The sequence below is a fragment of the Molossus molossus genome, unplaced genomic scaffold (assembly GCF_014108415.1).
Source record: "Molossus molossus isolate mMolMol1 unplaced genomic scaffold, mMolMol1.p scaffold_m16_p_4, whole genome shotgun sequence".
NCBI classification, from domain to species: domain Eukaryota; kingdom Metazoa; phylum Chordata; class Mammalia; order Chiroptera; family Molossidae; genus Molossus; species Molossus molossus.
The window spans coordinates 8,206,959-8,233,285 of record NW_023425377.1 but is presented as its reverse complement, the minus strand read 5'-3'; the positions used below and the strand labels follow the sequence as shown (position 1 = coordinate 8,233,285).

Below are 26,327 nucleotides of genomic sequence, written 5' to 3'. Positions count from 1 at the left end.
TGCTTTGCATCGGACAGATGTGTACTGACTCCACCGGGGCCCGTTTTCCCCTTCCGGTGGTTCTTTGAGAACTGAGTGGAAATGACAGCGAAGGGGCTGACTTACAGATCTGAGAGGAATGATGTGACCAGCGGTGGGAACGCAGCCTGGAGACCAGCCTGCCTGGATGAACCCTGCCTCGTTTGCTCCTGCCTACGGAAGTTCCTTCACCTCTCTTGGTTCCTCACCGGTACAGTGAGGACAGGGTGAGCTCCTGCCTTGCATGGCTATTAGATTACGCAAGTCCACGCATGTAAATTGTGAGCTTGGTGCCAGGCATACAGAGGGGCTCTATACGTGGTAGCTGTGGTGGTGGTGGTGGTGGTGGTGGTGGTGGTGGTGGTGGTGATTCACAGAGATCTGGGGAGACCCTACCGGCCTCAGTCCTCTATGCTTCATCCTCTGTCTCACTCAGTCCCAGCACTGCCCAAGCAAATAAGCCCTGTGCCAATGGGCACTCAAGATGGTCAAGGAAATCACTAAGAAACTGAGGCTTCTCAGATGAGCTCTGCTGCTGATAGAAGGGCCCAATTTCTCAGGCAAAAATATTTTCCAAGAGAGAATAACACACGTATACACCTATATATCTACACACACACACTCACACACACACACACACACCCCTATACTAGTGAGGCTTTTGGCACCAGCCTAATAGGACAAAAGTGCAATGAGAAACCAAGAGTTCAGAGAAAATTCAACAAACAGAGGAATTAAGCATTAATAGGAATTTATTCCAGAGAAAATAGGAACAGAACCTCAGGGAAAGAAGATGCTTTTGGCCCATAAGACCTCAAGATTTTTATCCGTTCCAGCCAGAAAGAACAGGGCAATATATTTATGGAATCCACACCCAGACCATTGGGAGACTTTGAAAAAGGCCGAGAGAACTCTGTTGATATTGTATTGACAGCATGGATGAAAATCCGTAGGGCAAGTTCACTGAAACTGCAGAGGAAGTGGGGAGGCGAGTGGTTAGTGTGCTAAAGCAGAAACTCAGATAGGAAGTGTTCCTGAAAAGCTGACGAAATGAAACTATTTGCCAAATTTTAATTAGGATAATGCAGAGTATTGCACTTAGACTCCGAAGAATCACAAGTCTGGGAAGGGGGAAGATCGGATCCGCAGCAGGGAGGGCTGGGGAGACACTGGGCATGCAGTGCGCAGCCTGGTGAAAGTGAACCGAGCCAGGGACAGCTGTCCAAAGTGAAAACGTACCTTTAAAATACACTGATGGAGCCCTGGCCGGTTTGGCTCAGCGGTTAGAGCGTCGGCCTGCGGTCCTGAGAGACCTGGGTTCGGTTCCCGCTAAGGGCGCGTACCTCGGTTGCAGTTTGTCCCCGGCCCTGGTCAGTTGTGCGGGTGGCAGCCACTCGATGTGTTCCTTTCACATCGATGTTTCTCTCTCTCTCTCTGTTCTTCTCTCTCCCTCCCACTCTACCTGAACAATAACAACAACAAAATACACTGATGGAAGTCAGGATAGCGAGAGAGCAGACGGTCTCATTTTAGTACAGGCAGAGAAGATTGGGACCTTTTAGAGGAACTTAACAGAAACGGGGAGAAAGCCCGTCTTCTAACACGTACAGAACAGCTGAGGTGATTATAAAAATGTATGGGACAAAGAGAAGACTTGGGTAAGTCTTGGATAAGTGGGTGGTGAGACACATAACAACAATTTTTGAAATCCTATCATTTCGAAGAAGAATTATACTTGCTCTGTCTCACAACAATCAATGGGAGGTATGTTCAACCCCTAAGCAAAGGAAAAAGTATTCTTAGAACTGTTTTTAAAAATGAAATAAATTGCTTCAGGGAGAACTGAGCTCCTCACCACTGGATGTAATCAAAGGAGAAGGACCACTTTCTCGAAGATCATGTTGGTGGAAGAGCAACATGCGCATTGTTGGAACTTGGCCAAGAACACCCCTCGATCCTGTCAGTCTGTACTTCTCCAACTCAGGCTTTATCTTGAGCATTCTCTTGAAGGACGACCACAGTCAGTAAAAATTATGATAAAAACGACAGAAATACATTTATGTACCATGATCAAAGCAGTCCATGTGGGTTAATTCAATACCCACAGCATCTCCCATTTTACAAATCAGGAAACTGAGGTCACCCAGCTGGTAAGGGGTAAACCAGAACGGGAGCCCCATCTGGCTCTGGAGCAACGTATTTACCCACAAACATTGTTACTTTTCCCACCTCCCTTTCTGCTCCGTCTTGAGGGCGTTTAATCACACACCTCCCCGCGGATGTTAGAGCCACGAGCTGTACCAGACACGAGCCTGGCAGCAGAACCACGGAGACCACAGCAAGTGGGGGAGAAAGGACATCCTGTGGCAGACCAGCAATGACAGTAGCTGCAAAACAAAACCCAGGTCTTCGGAACAGAAAATCAGAGGTTTCCTATTTACTGGAGCTCTTTCCACCTGGGCAAGGCTGATTTCAGTTTCGGGCTGGAGAACAGTGAACAACGGAGAGCCGGAAAGAGTCCCCCGAGCACCAGGAGGGCACCTTCTGTAGCTCTCCTATCCGGAGTTAGCGATGGCTCAGAGAAGCTCTCTGGAAAAGCTTCCATGCCCTTTTTGTTTTTATTCTTTTTTCCTTTTCAGCAGTTCTAAAAAGGGTTAAGACCACCTTACATAATGAGGGTGGAGCACACTAATAAATGCAGCTGTTTCAAGTAAAAGCAGCAATGGAGGCAGGCACGGGAAGTCAGTACAAGGAGGTATTTAGGGCAAGACAGGAGGAATGCACATTGAGAAAAAAAAAAGTCAGGGCCCCAAATTCCCCATGAAAATCCAACCCCCCCAAAATCAATAAACAAATAAACTGCATTCCTTATTTAAATATACCACAAAGCAGCATGCCCATAGCAAAGATATGAACCACTTCAACCTTAATCCCCTCTCCATGGAAGAGAACCTGGGCTTAGCTAGAGAGGAGAGGGAGGAAACCAGGCACGAGGGTGTTGGGCGCAGCCTGTGTGCAGGCGAGGAACTTACCTCCATGGGACACATTTAGAATGGGCACCTCAAATCTTCCAGTTCTACGGGCCCAAGAGGGAGAAGTGGACATCCCAGCCATGGCCACTATCATTAAGAGTTTGTGGAGAACTATGTGCCAAGTACTGTGTTAAGCACTTCCTGTGCATTATTTCATTGAATCCACCCCAAGAAAAAGGTTTACTGTGCACACCTGACAAATAACCTGAGCTGGAGAAAGGCAGTGCTGACTGCATTACTAGAGCACCTTGGCCACGTGCACAGCCTTCCCACGGGACAAGTGCAATTACCATTCTTGTACACAGGGGTGGAAATACGGTGCAAAGGCATTCAGTAGACGGCTGTCAGTTATTGGAGTAACTGACAAGGGTACAACAGCGAAGATGTAACAGCCAGAATTCAAACCAGAGCCTTCTTCAAGAGCCCACTCCTGAACCACTAGGCACCAGGCTCTGAAACCGTCTTTCCACGGCCCATTTGGTCAGTGAAAAAGACCCCCCGACTCTCAGACCTACCATTTCCACTGTCCAGGGGAGAAAGAACTCAGTGACAACAAACAGAACCGGAGAGAAACAATACAATAATCAAATTGGCAAAAATGCAGACATAATATAAGACCCAGATGATCGGCAAAAGCAACACTTAATAATGATCCTACAAATACATCAACTAATACAAGAAGAGCAGCAATCAAAAACCAGAGAGAGTGCAGGGTGATGCTGATGAGTTCCTGATTAGAAAGTCCTGTGATGTAAGTGTTTAGGGTTTCTAGCTATTTTCACAGGCATGTACACAGTAGGAGTTTTGTAAGGTTGCTAAGCAATACCTGGCAACCAGACTCCAGAGTGAATCACTCATTAGGAGTCCTTGGTAACTCTAGTAAGAAAATAATTTTAGTTTGTGAGAGCCAAATTTTAGAAACTCTTAACAACTCATGAGTTACAATAACTAGTAAGCTGTCCTTAGCCATGCATAAAAATACAAATCTATAATTGACCATCTTTCACTTGTAAGAACTCAAAAAAGATATATTTTAGAGTAATCATTCATAGTCAACACATATTTGTTGAACACATACTATGTACCAGGTACTGTTCTAGACACTGGGGAAGAGGACCGTAAATGGAAAACCATTAAGGCTATACTAGAATTCTATCAGCAAAAGGAGGCTCAGAGAGGTAGAGCAATCTGTTCAGAGTTGCAAAGACTATGCTTCCCTGAAAGGCCACATGGCCATGGTTGGCTCAGATAGGCCCCGTGATTCTCCTGCTCGCCCCTGGCCCTCAGCACCGGCCCTGAGGGCTGGGAGTACCAGGACGCAGGGCTTGGCTGCTGAGCATCTTGGAAAGCCTCCCACTTGACCTTGGGACCTCTGTGGTCAAGTGAGGGAAAGCCTATGACACGGTGTGGGTTTTTATTGGACCCAACCACTGGCGAAGCTTGCCGTCATCTGGAGTGATGGAGAAAATTAAGTTACCACATTCTCACGTTTCAGCCTTTCGCCCGTTTTCCTTCGCAAACAGGAAATGTTTATTTAAATACAGCAGTCTCCAGCATGTTCTGGAGCCAAGTGAAAAACCAAAGATGTCCACTCTTGCCCGACTCTGCTGTTCAGGCCACCACCTCGCAGCGGGTGCGAAGTGGGCCTCTGCCTGCCTGTAGGCAGGACGGGGAGAAGGGGCCCCACATGAGAGTTCATTTTCATCTGTCTCCTCTTTTCCAGGCTGAGGTTGTGGTTGGAGAAGAATTACATCTGTGGGCTCCTTTTGTACTCAGAAGGGTAAATGCAACATCTGTTTACTCTGTGCTCCATGGTAAATGTTTTGTTTCAGGCATCACCATTCACTTCCTCTCCTCCTGTCCTCTATCTTTGCTGCACGAATAATAAATTACACTGAATTCTCCTCTGCGTTTATTTAGCTTTCTTGTGGGTGTCACCTCCTCACGGAGGGGGGAAAATTGTCAGTAGTTTATAAACGACAGAGAGTTTCTCTGTGAGATGTGCTGACATTATGAAGAAGAAGCTGGAACACAGACCCACCAACTCTGATAGCAGCTTAATTATGAACAATTCAATAGACTCCATTCCAGGCCTGAAGCAAAGTCCAAATGGTGACCACATTATCCCCATGTAGGTTTTCCTTCATGGTGTACCATGATCAGACAAGGCCTCAGAATTCAGAAACACCCAGAGAAACACACACACGCGCGCACGCACACACACACACACACACCCCTTCAGAAAAGCCTCTTTGGGAGGCAGAGCGCAGGAATGAAGAAGGGAGAAAATGCTGCTTCTTTGTTATAAAACACAATGTAAACATGTGAGATCAGAAAAGTGGATTTTAGGAAGGCCCCAAGCATCTGACAGCAATGCTGACAAAACATATGCCCCAGGAAAAACTGAGCCCTGCGAAGTTTAAAGGGCTCACTAAAGGAAGTTTCCTTCCCTGTCCTTTGCTTACATTCTTTAAGTTGAATTGCAGGCTTTTTTTCTGTGTATGCAATGTTTTCATATACAGTTGCTGGAATGCAGTAGAGGCTCAAGTAATGTTTGTTGAACGAATGAAGGAAGGAAGAAATGAGAAACTTCTCTCTACAGAAATCCTTTGCATAGACATGCCAAATACCCCCCAAAAGTTTGCAGACTTAAAATGCTACATCGCAGTTGACTGAGAGTGAAGGGTGATGAAGGACCATCGGCGGGCTGCTCCTGACCTTTACATCCATCCTGACCCAGGTTGCTCCTAAAGGCTGCCCCTTCGCCCAGGGGGGAAGGAGACTAGTACGAGGGCCACACTTGGCAGTTGCATCACCCCTCTGCACCCCAGTCAAAGTGGCACCAGTGCCCAGAACCAAGGCAGCTGAGACTCAGGTATTCCAAAGCACATCCTACTCTGCCAGCGACTCCGGCAGGGGCCCATGGGGAGGCCCAGGACCCCAGTCTCCACCCAGCTTCTCCAGTTGTAGAGCAGATGGGAAGCCTGGAGCTGCCTGCGTCTCCTGGGGTGACATGCTTGCTGCAGTGCTATGCCTGTGAAGCTTGTGAAGACGTCCTACATTCCAGGAGGAAAGCAGCCCACTCTCCTTGGTTTCCCAAAATGAAACATGATTTTGAAGACTCCAAAAGGAGCACTGATGTCAAAGTAAGCTAGATGTTACAAGGTATACCCAAAGCAGCAGCAATAGCTGCCTATTCTAAGCCCCAAGCCCAGCCAGAACCCTCCCAGCACCTTCTGTTTACAGATGTTGGCCCAAACTGACTCTCGTTCCAAGGAGGTCCAGCAGAGTAGTATGAAGCGTGGACTCGGGAACCAGACAGGCTTGACCATGAACACTTAACTAGCTACATGACCTTGAGCAAACGACAAGATGGCTTAACTGAAAAGTGAAGTAATGAGCACTACCGATATAACTAGTAAGACTGTTGTAGCGATTCAGTGAGATAGCACATGTAAATAAACTGAGGCAGGAAGAGCGTTCGCCAAACATTAGCTACAGGTCTTATTTCACTAAGTCATTGGGAGCTTTCAGGAGAGCTCCAGGGAAAGGAAGGCGGTTCCACTGTGTCTCCACCCAGGGACATAAAGAGGAAGAGAAGAAATGAGGTGACAGGGCGTGATGAACAGGACTGACACACTCTAGGACAATTTGTCTCAGACTCGTTAGCATTCTCTTCCAGCCTAAAATCAAGAAGGCAGAATAGAAGCCCCGTGCACCTACCCCTAAGACGTGAGGAAAGCGAACGGAGGAAGAGCAAGGCATGGAGGAAGTCTACCACACCAGAGCAGACCCTCACCCCCTTCTGGGCTGTGTTCCCAGGCCGGTCCAGCCCCCTCCACCCCTTCTCCCTCCTTCCCCATTCCCCAACTGCAGGCTACAGAGAGCCCACCCTGAGTTCAAGTTTTGAATTTGGTCCGAGGATCAAAATGATAAATGTTTCCAAAACGTTGACATATGAAATGTAAATATTTGGTTGCACAATTGGGGTTAAAACGAGGGTCAATCCACCCTGCTCTCCAAGTGCCTCTCCTCCGGCTGCCAAGCCCAAGACCCGAAGCTGAGTGCGGTTTATAAGATTATAGCGCTCGGTCTCATTTAAAGGGCTGTCAGCATTTCCATTCTCCCTCTCTGGCCCTTTAGGGGAGGCATTTATAACTGAGCCATAAAAAATGCACCCGGACTGCAATAGGCATCTCCGAGGCTGCACTCCAGGCCGGGAGGGTTTTGCGAGCACCCACTCTGAATTCGTTTGGTTCCTCAGAAGTTAGACCTTCACACACGTTCTCCACTTTCCCAGCAAGGGCAGCCAGAGAGCGCCTGGTCCATTCTGATTTCCCAGCGGGTCACAGTCTGGGGCCCTCTCTTGTCTCTGTGCCCCGAAGCCCCACCAAGCCTTCAGCTTTCTCCTCCGCCCCTCCTTAATGGGCGCGGACCCCACAGTCTCACCCTCAGCCCTCCTTGGCTGCAATGCTCTCTTCTCTGTGTCCTGCCAGAGTTCTGCTTGGGAGCTGTCACCGGGCCCTGAGTCTGAGCCCTCACCCCAGGAGAGGCACTGCTCTTTGCCCATACCAGAGGACTTCGACCCGGCTCTCCCGACTTGCCCTAAGCCACAGACCCCAAGACAGAGAGTCAAGGATCCCATCCAGCAGAGGATGAGAACAGAGACTGCATACAGCGTGACCAAGGGAAAAGGCAGAATCTGGCGCCTGGGGGTCCCTCTGTGGGACCCAGGTGGGTGGCCCGGGTAGGGCGGGGCAGGGCTACTCACAGGCGCTCGGCGTTGCGGGGGATGCCGCGAGGAACAGCCCGGAGGCCCAGCCCGTGGCAGTCCACGCTGGCGGCGGAGCAGGTACACTTGGTAGGGCAGGCAGCGGCGGGGGCCCCGCTCAGGACGCTCGCCAGCGCCAAGGCCAGCGCCAGGCGGGCGCGCACGGTGGCGCCGGCCCCTGTCCGTCCGGGGGCCATGGTGTGCAGGGGCCCGCGCCTGGAGGAGGCGACCTCGGCGGGACCAGACGCGTAGAGCCCGGGGAGGCGCAGGGGAGCACAGACGGCCTGGGGAGCCGGCGGCGGAGTTGGCGCGGAGGAGGAGCGAGCTCGGCGCTCAGGCGCACGGGGCGCGGGCGGAGCGGGGCGCGCCGGGCGGCGGCGATGGCAGCAGCTCCATCGGCGGGGCTGACGCTGCCCCGCTGCGCATCGCTCGGAGTGCCCAGGTGCCGAGCGCCCCCTGGCCCCGCTGGCCCGCGGCCCGGGATGCGGGCCGGGTCGGGGACCTGGGGCAGCGCAGTGGGGCACGGCGCCCGGGGAGGTCCGCCTCGGGGCTGGGCTCGGGAGCGCGGCGGCGGCGGCTTGGGCTCGGGGCGGCGGGGTGAGCTGGACGGCTCTCGCTTTCTCCATTCAGTGAGCAGGGCAGACACCAGAGACGCGGGGCCCACCCCTCCCAGCCCCCCCCCCCCCAAAACACGCCAGCTCCGCCTCCCATTGGCTGCGCCGCGCGTCATGTCGACTAAGTTGGGAACTTTGCTGGAGCGACCGAAGCCCGGAGGGAGGAGGCAGCAGAGGAGGGAGAAGGAAGGAACCAGGAAAAAAAAGGGGCTAGGTCAGCAGGGCCCCAGAACGGAGATTCATTCACCAAGGATGAATCAGTCTGGTGGCATGTTTTCTTTATTCTGGCACTGAGCTAGGCACTCTGCTCATGTTCTTTCCTTCGGTCCCGACATCGTCCCGCAAGGGGGCATTTAAGTACCCCCATTTTATAGATTAAAAAAAAAAAAAAAAAAAAAAAAGCTCAGAGAAGCGATTTGCCAGAGGTCACACAGCTACCGCGGAGCTCCCTAATTCACCCACGTTTTCCCATCACAGTTCATCAAAGCTGCATCCCTACCTCATTTTACAAAGACTCCGAAAGATCCTACCTAATCTTGGCAAAGATCTGCAAGTTATTCCTAAAGGGCCTGCTGTATTGACACTAATGCACTCCACAGCCACACGTGTCACAGCGTATGGTGGTCTGTGTTGTTCAGGTTACTGATGGCAAACCCTGCCCTGCTCTGCCCAGACCCAATCCCTGCTGTGCTGCTAAGAGTAGTGATGACTGGGACTTGGACCCCTGGGTTTTAAATGCTGTGTTCACAGACCTTGTACTTCTGCAAGGTGACCCTGGGCCGATCATGTCACCTCTGAGCCTTGGTTTCCTCAAAGCAAGGGGGTCACAGCTCTGTCTGAGCCCACCACACTAGGTTGTGAGGAGCATCAAAGAAGAGAAAGTGTTTTTGCAAAACAGTCATTCTTATAGGAGTCTTTCTGCCCCCAGCGCCTTCCTACTTCAGTGCCTGTTCTAAGGCCAGGTCTGAGCTTTTCCAGATGCTGGCGGGGAGGAGCTCATGTGTTAGAGGCTCCATAAATTCTTGTAGGAATGATTTTGTTTGTTTGTTTGCAGGCAGAGAGCAGGAACTGAAGGAAGCATTGCCTAGACTTCCTTGAGGTCTGCTTACACTGGAAGTCTGAATGAGCCCTGCACACACACACTCACACACACACACACGCTCACACACTCATATCCATATAAACATTCGTACTCAATCACATACACACTTGCAAATACATTCTCAGAACACACACACAGTATCAGATGTACCATGACAACAACGATGCCACTGAGAAGTCTTTCCTTTTTCTTTCATATAAATGCTATTCTGATTCCTTCATTTTCCTTAAGGAAACTTTCAACTACTTGACCAAATCCTGTGAATATATAGTAGAGGTGCAGATTTTATTTTATTGTACTTAGCAGATTTTCAAAGTCTTAGTTCCAGGCACCCAATTGTACGTATGTGTACACACACATACACACATGCACACTCCAGCCTCCATCATTCATAAACACATTAGGTGCAATTTACTGCTGTTATTCTTGGGAACAGCTTTCTGTACTGATGCTGTTGTGATCGCCCTCTGGTGGCCATAGAGGTCTTTGGGCCTCTGGTCCTTGGGGTGACTTCAGCATTTAAGAACTCTAAACATCCTTTCCTCTGAAGCTTTCTTGCAGACCTTGAACCAATTTCGTACCAGGTCTGAGGCAGATGAGAGAACTGGGCAAAGGCCCAAGGGCACACACGCATCTCAGACTGTCTGGAGCAGAAAGGAGTTGGGTTTTCTTTGTTTTCCCAAAGGCACACCAGCGCATATTTTGCAATCCCTTCCGGCTGGGCCTGGGTCTGTGCTCTGAGCACAGTGGGGAGGACTAGGCAGTGTTTCCATTTAAGCTGTTGGGGGTTTCATAAGCCTGACTATAGCTTTAAGTGACTTCATAGGCATTCAAATGTGCTTTTCCCTTGGAGAACCACTTTAGAACAGAGTACAGGGGTCAGTCACCCCCAAGGAAGAGGCAAGGGTAAGAAACAGGAGTATCCAGGACATTGGCTCCACAGGGTCAGGGACTGTTTGGGTGGGAACAACCTTAGAAATCACCATCCCAGCATTTCTGCAAGTGCATTCAGACAACTACTAGTTCTATGTGTTTCTTCATGGGTTCACCATGGGGTGGGGATAGTTTCCTGGTGCAAAACTAGGATGAGAAGTGATGTTTACTTTCACCTTCTTGAAGATTTGCATCCCAGAGAGTGAATTTAAGACCCTGAGAGGTTCTGCAGTGGATTAAGATTTGTTTAACTCTGTTTTTCAGGATAGCTGACCCTTTTACATGTAAAATTTAAATTATTTTGGAATTTTTGGAGAACCCTCAATATAATTCAACCCTGTATGAACTAACATGGAAACAGTCTCAGGGCATGGAGGGCACTGGAACAGGTCACTCAACTAATTAGTGAGAGAGCCAGAGCACCACTTTAATCAGTTGAAGTTTTCTTGTTTCATCAATAGAAAATAACTAATTGAAGAAAAAAAAAAATTTTTAATCCTCACCTGAGGATATTTTTCCATTGATTTTCAAATAGAGTGGGAGGGATGGGGAGACAGAGAGAGAGAGAGAGAGAGAGAGAGAGAGAGAGAGAAAGAGAGAGAGAGAGACGTCTATGTGAGAAAGACACATCTATTGGTTGCCTCCCGCATGACCCCAACCAGGGCTAGGGATTAAACCACAACTGAGGTGCACGCCCTTGACTGGAATCGAACCCAAGACTCTTTGGTCTGAGGGCTGATGCTTCAATCGCTGAGCCAAACTGGCCAGGGCAAAAAAAATGACTTTTTAAGAAGGACATAGGGTGGCATACAAAATTTATGGGGGAAAAAATGAAGGCGGCTTTAAAAATGTATAAGGCAGGATATAGGTGCCAAGCCCAAGATTTCCAAATTCCCAGGAGGGAAAGACTGCTTGGCCTGATTTAGGCGACATGGTCACTGTCTTGGCCAGAGAAGACAAGAACCTGTGGGTGACAGTTCTGTGGAAACTACGCTCATCCAGGGAGGAGCGGTGCTCTCAAAGGGAAACTGGGGCGCTGTCAGCTGAAAAGGCAGGAGGAGGATGAGAAGGCGAAACAGGACCAAAGCATCTTTCCTCCGTCTCACTCCACAGCCAGTCAGTTCCCGAGTCCTGTTAACTCTCCCCGTGACTGTCTCTTGAGTCTGTCCCTCTTCATTTTGGGGCCTCCTGCCATTGTCCAGATCCTGCGCGCATGACCATTGCTCACATGGCACCCACCATCCATCCTTTACCCTGATGATCAAGGGATTTTTCTAAAATGCAAACTTGACAATGCAGTCCTGAACTTGGAAGTCAATTTCTGCCTCTACCACCTCATCTCCCATCAGTCTCTGACACCCACTCAGCATCTCTCCTGGATCATTCTTCTCTGCTTTCTCCTGTCTGGTGAGCCCAGACTCGGTTAGCTGTCCATTTCTCTAGGAAACCTCATGGGTTCAGACTCTCAAGGGTTATGGCTCTAGCTAATCCATTTACTCCAATATTTTTTTATAAACATTTCAAGTATGTAGAGATGTCTAATCCATTTTTGCATGCTTGATGCCTAGAAATACAAATAAATCTTTGATGATTGATGAACGAAGAAATGAATGAATGTGTGAATGAATAATCTACTGAATCAGCTAGCTTATTTGACATTCTCTTGTAGTTTTGCTTATTGTGATGAGTATTACTTAATCTTGTGGAGGAGGTTTTCCAGAATTTCTGGGGTATTTTTTGTAAACTACACACACACACACACACACACACACACACACACACACACATTCTGATTGTTTGCTCCTACCCCATTGAAAGTTACCATGTGTGTTGGTCATTCTCCAGTGGATTGTCCAGGTCACTCTCTGCCCACTGTCACCTGTTTATTCCCCAGGAGGCTGACCTATACGAACTGCATCACCTGCACTCCCTTGGTTCTGGCCTTGTGGGGAACGAGGTCAGAGAGGCCAAGTCTTCCTCGACAAGGACAGCAGTTTGGCAGTGGTCCCCTTCCTCTCTGAAGGCCGCAGTTCATGTCCCTCAGCTACCACCCCCACCCCCTTATCTCTTATGGTGGAGTAGGGGCAGCTTCCCTCTGCTGCTAAACTTTGGGTAGTCCCCATGCCTTGTTGATTCCTTAATCCTGACTCCCTTTTCTAACTAGTCCCTTTCCTAAACTTTCTTCATTTACTCCTTTGAGTGGTGCCGTCTGTTTCCTACTTGAACCCTGAGACTGGCACATTACTTCACTGAGCCACTGAGACAGAGCTCTGAGGAACAGGTGAACAGGGAGAGAGGGAGAAACCACGAAAACTCCGATTTAAGATTAAGACTGTGATCGCTATTAAGTCCTCCTGGAAGAGCCCAGCCAGGGTGGCTCAGTGGATTGAATGTCATCCCGTGGACTGAGAGGTCCTGGTTCGATTCCTGGTCAGGGCACATGCCCAGGTTATGGGCTAGATCCCCAGTAGGGGGCGTGCAGGAGGCAGCTGATCGATGTTTCTCTCTCACGTTGAGGTTTCCATCTCTCTCTCCCTTCCTCTCTCTCTGAAAAAAACAATAAAAACATATTTTTAAATAAATAAATAAATCCTCCTGGGAGAGAGAAAAACTCACGAATATGAATTTTAGGTCATCTCTGGAGACCAGGGTTAAAGGAAAGGTATCATTGGTTGTACCTGGGAGGCAATTTTTTTTCAGGGGACAGCATGAACACAGTCCCCCCACTACCACAAATTATGCTGCTGAGTTTCACACATTTGGGGAAATTGCAGGGGTCAGCACATCCAGAGTGCAATAGATAAGTCTCTGCCACGAAAAACTACCTTCCTGATCATGGTATCACCCCTGCCACGTTAAGTATTGGCAATTTTTTTTCAATGCAAATTGCTTATTTCTTCCTCTCTTGAGAATGAAAGAACAATAAAGGTTTACTGCCAGTTAACCTATGGAGCTTCCCCAACGGGAAGGATCTACTCTGACTAGATAAATGTTTGATGAATGAATATACAACTTTAAAATAAGTACCCGGGAGAAGAAGATAGAGCAACAGAACTTCCCAAAATCCAGATCCACTATAGTGAATAAGCATTATTTGCTCTTTTACTCCACCCCTGTAATTGTGGTTCAGAATTTTCTTGTTCTTATAGGACCTTGCCTCCCTCAAGATAGTATTTTCTGGAGGTGGGCACAAACTGAAATGAGCCCATCGGTCTTCCCTGGGACGTTTCAACTGGACCTGGAGGGAGAGATCCAGTCCCTTTGTGGTTGCACAACTGCAGCGTATGAGAAACAGGAGTGAGTGGCCATGTTTTCGGCTGAGTGGCCCAGCATGGTATAGCACAGTGCCTGAGACCCACTTTCCAGAAGTGTGCCGAGCTTAAGTTAGCGATCAAACAGCCATTTGTTGAGAACTTCATATATTCCCAGGAGAAGACACAGCTCACAGCTGCCAATAATCTAGTTAGGAATACAAGATTAAGATATAAGAAATAAGAGTTTTAAAATATGGCATGTAATTAGAGGCTAATTGATGTGGGTCAGATAGTAAGGGCTCTGAAGCGGGAGAAAACACTCAAACTTGGGTTGGATGAGCTGAGTAATAATGGCACTTGGCTTTTGAAGAATGCATAGATTGAGAGTGATCAGTGGTAGGAAGGGGCCTTTGCCTTCAGGGAAGTAAAGGCAAGGAGGCAGAAATAGAATGTGCATGGGGTTGAGGAGAAGACATTGGGAATGTAGATTATAAGAGAGTTTGGGGCAGATTTCTATTGGTCTGAGAAAAAATTTGAGAAAAAGAGCTTTGATGCCTGATTTGTCCTTGGACGTAACTTGGCCACCTTTTTAGACCCTGGAGGGCTCTGTGCAGAGGCAATGGCTCTAACCTTGAGAGATGATACCGATAGGAATCTCCTGAAGGGAACCAGAACTGTGCCCCTGTTCTACTGTGCCCTGGTCTGAGAGAAAGCCAGGTGATGTGGGAGCTCGTGTTTCTCTAAACTGGTGCATCAAGCTGGTGCCTCATCCAGATGTGGAGTCAGGTTCCTGGTCAGAGTGCCAGAGTGCTGACCTGTGAGGCCTGGCAGACAGGTGAGTGCAACCCTGGGCCCCTTCAAACTACGCAATGAAGGTCTGTCTCATTTTTGAGCAAAGCAAGAACTGTCACTGGGGAAATGGCTCTCCAATTTGAGGAGTATTAATCACCTAATTAACTAGAACACCTGCTCATTAAACTCATCCCACCCAGGGAACCAAATTAAACAAAGCGTGAGGATGTGCTGCACAGACTTGATGGTGGCATCTGTATCCTTGGCTGGCCTCCTTGGCACTGGGGTTCCCACAACTCTCTAGCCAGCTGTTGGGCTTGACAAAAACTTCAGAATACCAGCATTGTTTAGCAAGCAATGATTAGTGCAAATGCAGAGAAACTACTCTTGCAACTTCATGGATGACCCTGATGTGCTTGGGCACGTTCTGAGTGTTTAGCATACATTAACTCTAGTTCTCACAACAATCAAATGAAGTCCTCTATTATGGCAGAGGTTTGCTGAATGCTCACACATCCAGTTTCTTTTTCCTGGATACACAGGAAGACTACATTTCCCAGCCTCCCTTGCAGTTAGGTTGGGGCCATATACCTCATTTTGACCAATGGAGTATGTGCAGAAGTGATGCACAGTACTTTCAGACTTGGTCTTACATAATCAGGCAAGCCTTCTCTCTTTGTTGCCTGGACAAATAGGAGGCATCCAGGGGAGGATCCCAAAGCACCCTGAGATAATGGTAATGCCACAGAAAGGAAGACACCAGCATCCCTGAATCAACAGATGGAAGGCAGCAGCCTAACAGTCTGTAACAAGGGAAAAACTTAAACTCCTCACTGAGATTCAGGGGTTGTTTATTATAGCCATTGGCATGAATTACCCGGGCTGATATACCCATGTAATCTTGGCAGTTATGTTTTCTCAAATCACAAAGGCCCAATCTTAGGGAAAGCTACCATCTATGAGGTATGATTTCAGAAACAATGGGAAATTCTCCTCTTCCCAAAACAATATCTCTTTCCATTGATTAATTGAAGAAATGCTTTTAGTAATTAGTAACCCTCATTATCTTCCCTTTATTTGTTTCTTATTTATTCATTCAACATATATTTACTTCCTCAGTACAGGTAATGTTATACATGTTACAGTGAAGACACACTAAGCATGATTGCTACTATCATGGAATTGTGTATGGGCAGCTGATTTGTAACAATCAATTAAACAAGAAAGTATATATATATATATATATATATATATATATATTATTAATATAAAGTTTTGAGTGATGTGATAAAGACTCATTGATTCTGGCAAAGTTTCAAAAAAGTGGTAATGGGACAAGACTTAAAAGATGAGAAGCTAGTGATAATATAGGGATGGAGTCAGTAGGTCATCATGTGCAAAGACTCTACAATATGAGTGGGCTAGTTGGAGGAACATGAAGAAGGGAGGGCACTGTGGATGGATCCTAGAACATGAGGGATACCTGTTCTGGGAAGGTCAGAATTATTTCTCTTTCAGAGTTGTACTGACCCAGTCTATGTAAAGCATGACAATAAGTGATATTACTCCTTTAATTTGTGTATGAAGAGAAGCCTAAACTCTTGGGTTAATCTGACTTGATGTAGAGTTTATTGCAATTCCAGGGGTTTTTGCATACAAGGGGGCTGATAAACTAATTAGGGGATTTGCATTAAAGCTATCTTGTATAGGCAGCATCATATTTTCCCATAGCTTTTAAGTTTTTCATTGTGGCCAAGGGTTAAGGGGTGGCACTGCTGAAGACCACTTGAGTAGGGAGTGACTAATCTATCCTAGGCGAGGCATGTTTGTTTCTGTAAAATATTTTATTGTACAAATTTCTGTTTTCCGAAGTTTAGCTCAAGGTATCACCATCTACCCAGATGGCCAGGCCAAAAACCTAAATGCTATCTTTAACTCCTCCCCTCTTTCCTCTTAACACACTCCATTCATCAGCTCACCAAGCTCTCTTGATTCCTTAACTTATATTTTTGTGAGATCCATCCTGACCAGTGTGGCTCAGTTGGTTGAGCATGTCCTGTGCACCAGAAAGCTGCCAGTTCAATTCCCAGTCAGAGCACATGCTTGTGTTTTGGGCTCGATCTCTGATAGGGGATGTGCAGGAAGCAGTCAATCGATGTTCTGCTCTCACATTGATGTTTCTCTCTCTCTCCCCTCTTCCTTCCTCTCTCTCTAAAATCAATAAAAAATATTTTTTTTTAAAAAATCCAACATTGGGGAGGGGGAGGAGGGTGTCAATGGGGGGAAAATGAGAAACATCTGTAACAAACACAAATTAATAAATAAAAATTTTAGAAAAAATCCAACTTTGTGAGATCCTACTTCCAATGCTCCCTCTCCATGAACTTTGTTCAGGCCTTAATGGCCTCTTGCCCAGGCCCTTTAACTGGCTTCCCTGCTCAACATCTCCACTCAAGCATATCCATTACTTATAGAATAAAGTCTAAAGACAAACAGCCAAATTAAAATAAGCCAAAGACTTGAAGAGACACTTCATCAAAGATGATATATGAAGACACACAAATAACAAGGGGACACAGAGAAAGATGCTCCAAATCAGTAGTCATTAGGGAAATGAAAATTAAAATCACAGTGAGACACTATTACATGGCCACTAGAATGGCCAACATTAAAAAGACTAAAATTACTAAGCTTTTTTTTTTTTCTTTTTTTTTTTTTTTATCCTCACCCGAGGATATTTTTCCATTTTTTGTTCAGGTAGAGTGGGGGGAGAGAGAGGAACAGAGAGAGAGAGAGAAACATCGATGTGAAAGGGACACATCGAGTGGCTGCCACCCGCACAACCAACCAGGGCCGGGGACAAACTGCAACCGAGGTACGTGCCCTTAGCGGGAACCGAACCCGGGTCTCTCAGGACCGCAGGCCGATGCTCCAACCGCTGAGCCAAACTGGCCAGGGCAAATAAAATTACTAAGCTTTGATGAATGAGATCATAGAGAAAGTGGAAGCCCCATTAAGTGTTAGTAGGAAGGAAAATGGTACAATCACTCTGGACAACAGTTTGGAAGTTTCTTTGAAGTTAAACATACATTTGTCATATGATACAATAGTTTTACTTCTCAATACTTACCAAATGAGAAGGAAAGATTAAGTCTACACAATAGCTCCGAGCTGGAAACCATTTCTATGTCTATCAACTGACGACTGGATGAAAACTAAAAATGATGTATCTGTATAATGGGATATAACTTACCAAGTAAAAGAAAAAACTAATATATGTAATGATGTAGATGAAGCTCAAAAACATAATGTTATGTGATAAGCCAAATATAAGACCACATTGCATGATTTCATTTATATTAAATACAAGGAAAACTGTAGATACGGAAAGCAGATCAGTGACTTCCCAAGACCAGGAGTGGGCTGGGCTGGGCAATGGGAATTGACTGATAACAGGTATAAGAGAACATTTTGGGGTGATAGAAGTGTTCTAAGACTGTATTGTGGTGATAGTCGCAAAACAATGTAAATATACTAAAAGTCAAAGAAGTTAAACTGGACTTGAAACAGGTTATTTTTATTGTATTTATATTATATCACATTATAGCTTCTAAAAAGATAATTGATAAAAGTAAAAAACAACAACAATCTACCAAGGAGTTTATAACATATGTAGAAATAAAATATATAAAAATAATAGCATAGAGGACAGGAGGAAGCTAATGGAAGTATGCTGTTATAAGGTTATTACACTATAGGTAAAGAAGCATAATAGTTTTTGAAGGTAGAAGGTGAACTATCACAAATTACAAATATGTGGTGTAAACTTTAGGGAAACCATCAATAAAAGCAAAAAATAAAAAAATAAAACAAGGACATATAGCTAAAAGCCAACAGAAGAAATAAAATAAAATGATAAAAAAATTCTCGTGTCTAAAATAAGGTAAGAAAACAAGAAAAAAGGAAAGAAAGAACAGATGGTACAATATTAAATCAATAGCAAGTGGTAGATTTAAACCCACACAGCAATACTTACATTAAATATAAATGGTCTAAAATCCAATTTAAAGCCAGAAATTTGTCAGATCATATTTAAAAAAGCAAGATTTAACTGGAAGATATCTGTAGCAAGTCAACTTTAAATAAAAAGACACAAAGAGAATAAATGTAAAAGGATGGAAAAGAATACAGCATGGAAACACTAGTCAAAGAAAGATAGAGTGGATATAATATTAGAAAAAGTAGATTTTAAAATAAGCATTATTTCCCTTGATAAAAAGGGGACATTTCATAGTTACAAAGGGGTCAGTTCACCAAGACAAACAAATCCTAAATATGAATGAACCCAACAACAGAGCTTCAAAATACATGAAAACAAAACCCACTACAACTAAAAGAAGAATAGACCAACCCATAGTTATAGGTTTAGGTATCCACACTCTTATCTCAGTAATTGCTAGAACAAGTAGACAACAAATCACTAAAGACATATCAGAGACTTGGAAAAAACTAACATCCAAATAAGCCTAATTGACATTTAGAGAACGCTCCACACAGCAGTGGCAGGATACACATTATTTTCGAGTCCTCTTGGAATATTCAACAAGATAAATCCTAGTCTGGACTATAAAGCAAGGTGCAATAATTTTAAAATAAGGATTCAAATTATATGAAAATATTTTTTAGCCATAATAGAATTAAACTAGGAATCAAAGACATAGAGATATGTGGAAAATCATTTAAAATGTTGAAAATTAAACATCATTATTCTAAATAAACCATGGTCAAAGAAGAAATCACAAGAGAAATTAGAAAATATTTTGAAGTAAATTAAAATGAAAACACAAATTAAGAACATTTGTGGGATGAAGCTGAAGCAGTGTTTAGAGGGAACATTTCATCTATAAATGCTTATATTACAAAAGAAGGAAGGTTGAAAATAAAAAATCTAAGTTTCCACCTTAAAAAACTAGATAAAGAAAAGTATGTCATATCCAAAGTAAGTAGAAGGAAGGAAATTATTAAATAAAGAGCAGAAATCATTAAAATTGAAACAGGAATGCAATGGAAAAAACCAATGAAATAAAAAATTGGTTCTTTGAAAAGATAAATAAAATTGAAAAAAAAAAAAAAGTTTAAAAGGATATTTATTTTAAAAGAGAGAAGGCAGCCCAGCCGGTGTGGCTCAGTGATTGAACATCGACCCATGCACCAAGAGGTCACAGGTTTGATTCTCAGTCAGGGCCCAGGCCCAGGTTGTGGGCCAAAGTCCCAGTGGGGGACATGCAGGAGGTGGCCAATCAATGTTCTCTCTTATCAACGTTTCTATCTCTCTCTCCCTCTCCCTTCCTCTCTCTAAAAATTAATAAAGAAAACACATTTTTAAAAAATAAATAAAAGAGAGAAGGCATAAATTATCAATATCAGGAATGAAATAGGGGACATTTCTGTAGAGCTGACTAAATGTGAAAAGAGTAACAATAGAATATTATGAGAAGTTTATGCCAAACCTCTGATAACTTAGATGGCATAGATAAATTCCTTGGAAGACACAAACTACAAACTCTCACTCAAGAAGGAATAGCCAAAAGAGCCCTACAAAAAATTGCCCTATTAAATAATTGACTTTGCAGTATTTCTACAAAGAGAATACAGGTTAGATGATTTCCCTGGCAAATATGACCAATTTTACCCAAACTCAGAAAATAGAAAAGGAGAGAGCACTTTCCAACTTATTAATTAGGCCAGTATTACTCTGATACCAAAACCAGACAAACACATTATTAAAAAATAAAAATTATATACCAATGTCCCTCTTATAAAATATTAGAAAATGAAATCTAGTAATAAACAAAAAGGATAATCATTATTAGCAAGTATGAAAAGTTGGTTCAACACTTGAAAATTATTCAATGTCATTTACTACATTTGCAGAGTAAAAAGGAAAAAGCACATGATCATCTAGATAGATACAGAAAAAACATTTGACAAAATTTCACATCTATTTGTGATACAAATTCTCAGAAAACTAGGAAAAAAGGCAACTTCTTCACTTGCTAAAGGACATCTACCCAAAACTTCAGTTGATACATAATGAAAGAATGAATGCTTTCCTCCCAAAATCAGGAACAAAGCAAGGATGTCTGATCTCACCATTCAATTTCAACACAGTGCTGGAGGTCCTAGCCAATGCAGTAATATGAGAAAAAGTAAAAAGTCATGCAGATTTTAAAGAAAGACATAAACTTATATTTACAGACATGATTACATACATGGAAAATCCCAAAGAATCTAGTTATGAGTTTAGTAAGGTTGCAGGATATATGGCCACTATATGAAAATTGATTGTTTCCTTAGATACTATCAATGGACAACTGGAAATAGAAATTACAAAAGCATGACCATTTACAAGAGCATTGTAAACATGGAATATGTAAGGACAAAACTAACTACATATGTAAAATTTAAATGCTGAAAATGACAAAATATTGATAAGATGAAACCATCTTATAAATGGATAGATATAACTGTGCTCATAGATTGAAAAATTAATTATTGTTAGAATATCAATTATCTTCAAACTGATCTGTACATTCAGTTCAATCCCAATCAAAATCCCAAAATAAATATTTTGTAGAAATTGACAAGGTAATTATAAATATTATATAGAAAACAAAGGAGCTAAAATAACTACCGATAAGAATAAAGTTGGAAGATTCATATTACCTGATATAAAGACTTACTATAAAGATACAGCAATCAAAACAGTATGTTATTGGCTAAAAGAAAGACACATAGATCAAAGAAATAGAATCAAGAGTTCAGAAATAGATTCACATATATAAGGTGATTGATTTTCAACCAAAGTGCCAAGGTAATTCAATAGATGAAAGGTAAGTTTTTCATCATTGGGTGAGGGAACAATTGGCTATCTATATGCTAAATAAGTAAATAACGTTGTCCCTTTTCCTGTACTATCTACAAAATTAACTTGAATTGGTTCATAAAATCTTTGAGAAGACATAGGAGAAACTTGTTTTGAGCTTGAGTTAGGCAAAGACTTCTTAGATAAGATACATAAAGCACAGGCCATAACAGAAAAAAAAAACACTGAAAAGTTGAACTTAATCAAATTTTTTTTAAAATCTGTCTTTTAAAAATATTGTTAAGAAAATAAAAAGATAAGGGACAAACTGTTATAAAGTTAGTGCCTTAAGACAACAACAATTTCATAACTTGCAGATTAGAAGTCCAACATAAATCTCACTGGACTAAGATCAAGGTGTTGGTAGGGCTGCATTTCTTTCTAGGGGGGATTCTAGAATATAATTAATTTCCTTGTCTTTTCCAGCTTCTAGACGCAACCTACTTTCCTTGGCTCCAAATCCTTCTTACTCTTTCATCTGGGTCTCTCTTCTGATTCCTTCTTCCACTTTTAAGGACCCTTGTGATTACACTGGGCACATCCAGGTAAATCTCCTTCCTTTTAAGGTCAGGTGATTTGCAGTCTTAATTTCATCTGCAAACTTATTCCTCTTCACCATGTAACCTAACCTTCACAGATTCTGAAGAGCAGGGCATGGACATTCTTGGGGAGCCATTATTCTGCCTACCACAGAGGATATGCATATGTTCAGCTTTATTTTATTGTGTAATACTTTTCCAAAGTGTGTATACTTATTTACACTCTAGCACAGTGGAGTAAAGTTCCAATTGCTTGATATCTTTGACAATGCTTATTTTTTTCACTTTATTTATTTTGGTGCATTATACTGGTATCTCACTGAAATTTTAATTTCTATTTCTCTAATGACTAATAATGTTGAGCATCTTTTTCAATGTTAACTGGCTTTTGGAAAGCTGATTTGAGTCTTTTGCCCATTTTTCTATTGGGTTTTTCTCTTTATTATTAATCTGTAGGATTTCCTTGGATATTATGGGGAGCAATCCTTTGTCAGATATATGTACTGTAAATATCTTCTCCCACTCTGTGGCTTGTCTTTTCACTTTCATAGTGGTACCTTTTGACAAATAGAGGTACTTAATTCTAACATAATCCAACTATCTTTCAGTGTTAGTATTTTATGGTTATTCTATTTAAGAAATATTTGCTTTAAGATATTTTCCATGTTTTCATTTATAAATGTTATTTTTTATATTTAGACCTATACTACATCTGGGATTTTTGTATAAGGTGAGGTATAAATCAAAATTCAAGTTTCTCATATTGTTCTCCAATTGATAAAAAATTAATTTTTGAAAAAAACACTTCGCCTCTAACTACATTTCAGTTTTACCTCTGTCATAAAATGAGTAAACATATGTGTGTGTGTGTTCTCTTGACTTTTTAATTTGAAATGCAATGCTTTTAATTTTTAAAAGATTTGCCAATTTCTTTTACAGTTTTTTTTTTTTTTTTTTTTTACAAATTTCCAAAATTGTACTTTATATTTCTGTAAATGGTACTTCAAATATTCAAAATGTACTTTTTAATATAGTCTCTTGCCCTGGCTGGTTTGGCTCAGCGGTAGAGTATCCACCCACAGACCAATGAGTCTCAGGTTCGATTCCAGTCAAGGTCACGTACCTCGGTTGTGGTTCACACACATCCCTGGTCAGGGTCATGCAAGAGGCAACCAGTTGCTGTGTCCCTCTCACGTCAATGTTTCTTTCTCTCTCCCTTTCTCTCCCTCTCTCTCCCTCCCACTCTATTTAAAGATAAATAGAAAAATATCCTCAGGTAAGGATTAAAATATATATGTGTGTGTGTGTGTGTGTGTGTGTGTATATATATATATATATATATATATATATATATAGTCTCTGTCATATAGTTCCATTATTTCAGATTTTGGAGCATTCATTCCCATTCCATTATGTCTGCTGTTCTCTTCACAGCGGATTGCTTCCCTGTGTAGTTTTACTTTTTATATATACTTTTCCTTTCAATGAGCAGTGTGTGTGTGTGTGATGAGAGTCACATGCAACGTGAGTTTTGGCTTAACACATAAGTTTCTTTTTCTCGCATGCAGAGTCTGGAGCTGCCTTCTGAGCAGTACTCCAGCAATCCACTGTTCCTATCTAGTGGCTGAACGATCTCAAGATGCAGCTGCCACCGTCACTGAGGAGTGAAAAAGGAAGAGCAGGAGATGTCATGCCTTCTTTTCTGGCTCCCAGCCACTTGCAGTTCATTGCCTAGAAATCAGTCACCTGGCCCCAACTGCAACTGGCCTGGACATTGTGACGGAGCACATAAATATTTGGTCAGCAGTAAATGTTTCTGCTTTTTTTTTTTTTTTTTTTTTTGGTACATGACCCTAGCGGGAACCAAACCCAGAACTCTCTGGTCCGCAGGCCAACACTCCAACCGCTGAGCCAAACCGGCCAGGGCTGTTTCTGCTTTTTAAACACAAATATTCTTTTTCTCCTTTCTCCCAGTTGTTGAAAACATTCAAGCCCTCCCTTCTCTCCAAGAGAAGCAACACAAAGGTAGAATTAGTCATTTCTTCCAGTTTAAACTCCATCAGATCTGGGCATGGTTCCGCTTTGTCTTGAGGATTATGAATCAAAAAGACAAACATCTGCCCTTCTCCCCAACACCAGTGGTAGAATATCAGCAGGACTGCAGTGAACCCACCCATCTACTAAGAAAGAGGGCAAGGGAGATGCACAGCAGTCATTTGCCTGTAGCAATGCTGAAATGGCACTGGGCAGATGTTGTGAGGGCCCCCTTCAATGGGAATGGAAATTTCTTGGTTATTATTTAGTTTCTTTAGGAATGTTATATAACATCAGGTTCTTGGAAGGCTCATTCTTCAGTTAGTGGTATTTGCTAATTCTCCCTCATGATTGACTACTCTGCCTTCTTGTGTATTTTGTAATTTTTGTTTGTGAGCTGATCATAGGTAGGGATTATGTGTGCATCAGTGTGGTAGTCAGTTATATGAAAGTATTTCTGCCAAGTGCTTCAGGAAATTCATCAGTCTAGGACTGCTTTTTTTCTAACATTCAGTTTCTCAGTTGGAGAGTTTTATGTCATAAGTAGGATAAATTTAAACACATTCACCTGAGCACAAGGTTGGGGATTTGATTTCTCATGGGAAATTTCTGACTTCTCTGAGCCACAGGGCATTCAGTTAAAGACTTTCTTGCTTTTTTTCCAATCTCATTGCCTAACTCTCTTTCCCAGAGATAACGGGTATTCTAAAGATGGTCTGTATCCTTCCCATTTCTGTAGTTTTACTTTAACTGTGTGTCTAAACTAGTATATAGTATTAATATATATAAATTTAAAGTCTAGATTAAAATTTATATGAATGGCCTCATATTTGTGGTCATTCACTGCAACTTGCTTTCCTCCTCCCCCAAGTAAACATATACATCCACGATTTAAATATGCTGATAAATACAGATCAAGCTCATTCATTTTAATTGCTCTGTAGTATTCTATTATGAAAAAAAAAACCTAAAAACTAAAAAACTCAACAGTTTTTCACATTTCTATAAATAGAAATTTAGGTTGTTTCCAATTCTTTACTATTTCAAATTACTGCTGTGTGAATATTCTTTGTACACATTTGTGGAAGTGTATTTGGGCTGTATAATTGTTATGGAATTATTGGGTCATAGGATTTGGACATCTTTAACTTCATTAAATATTGACAAATTACTATCCTAAGTGGTGTGTCAATTTATATTCATAAGCATTTTGGCAGACAATATAATGTTGGCTTTTAAATAGCCGAGTCAAACTGGTTTTGTTAGATCTTTTATTTTCCCATAAGATATATGTAGATGTTTTCTCATTGTGGTTTTTTTTAAATGTTTTTTTAGATTGATAGAGATAAGAGATAGAAACATTGATGTGAGAGAGAAACACTGATCGGCCGCCTTCTGCACTCCCCCTACTGGGGACTGAGCTTGAGACCCAGGCATGTGCCTTGACCGGGAATCGAACCAGGACCTCTCCGTCCATGGGACAACACTCAGTCCACTGAGCCACAATGGCTGGGCTCTCATTGTGTTTTTAATTTGCAATTATTAGGTTACTATAAGGTTGAGTTTTTTTTTTTTTCATGATTACTGGTTTTTCAGGCTTCTTTTGTGAATTTTCCATTGTAAATTAACGTGTCCTTTATTGATTCATGAGAAAGTTTTATGTTTCTGGATATAATCCTTTGTCAGCTCTGTGAACAGTATTTTATTCCAGTTTGTGGCTTTTAAACCTTCCTTGGAGTCTTAAGAATCCTTATGTGATTGAGGTTGATGGAGTCTGTTGTTACAATGTATTTATTGGTCATGCTTTCGCACCTTGCTATAGTGTGGCACGGACACAAAGGAGAAGGGGACCTTTCCATGTTCCTCTGGGACCCATGCAGATATTGCTCTTAAAGCTGGATTGATTTCCTCACTGGGTTCTTTCTCTGGGACTCCTGACTACCAGTAGGATCCAGGTTTGCTGGTCACTATAGACCTTCACTGGATGCCATAGAGTGAAAGCTAAAAAGGCTAGAGGCCTAGAAAATCACAATTTTAGCAAGAACTCATTGCAGCCATGGGAAGACTTCCTATAAGCCTTTCACAGACTAGAAATGGCGCCTAGATGCAGGATCATGGAATTGGAAGCTTGCTTTATTTATTTATTTAGACATCGAGGACTTAGAAGCTATCAAAACCCTTGTACGAGGTTTTTGCCACAGTTTTTAAGGTTTAATTTTAAGAACGCGTCCTAGGAGCAGGGCTATACTTTATATCAGAGCCTCCACACATATACGCTCTCCCTTGGCTGTTGTTTAAAGAGCACTGGTGAGC

The 26,327-nt window shown here is 43.0% G+C and overlaps 1 protein-coding gene and 1 non-coding gene across 3 annotated transcripts in view; both read right to left on the bottom strand.

Moving 5' to 3' along the window:
- SLIT3 (slit guidance ligand 3) overlaps positions 1–8,048 on the bottom strand; it is a 552,483-nt gene extending 544,435 nt beyond the window's left edge. For both annotated transcript variants that reach the window (XM_036240296.1, XM_036240297.1), the window contains exon 1: positions 7,822–8,048. In XM_036240296.1, the coding sequence (XP_036096189.1) occupies positions 7,822–8,018 (197 nt within the window). In that variant the 5' untranslated portion in view covers positions 8,019–8,048. The remainder of the gene's footprint in view (positions 1–7,821) is intronic.
- A 5,119-nt stretch (positions 8,049–13,167) lies between these two features.
- Positions 13,168–13,333, bottom strand: LOC118616720. The gene has a single exon (XR_004956694.1). It is a non-coding gene; the product is annotated as a U1 spliceosomal RNA (small nuclear RNA).
- Positions 13,334–26,327: the final 12,994 nt, after the last annotated feature.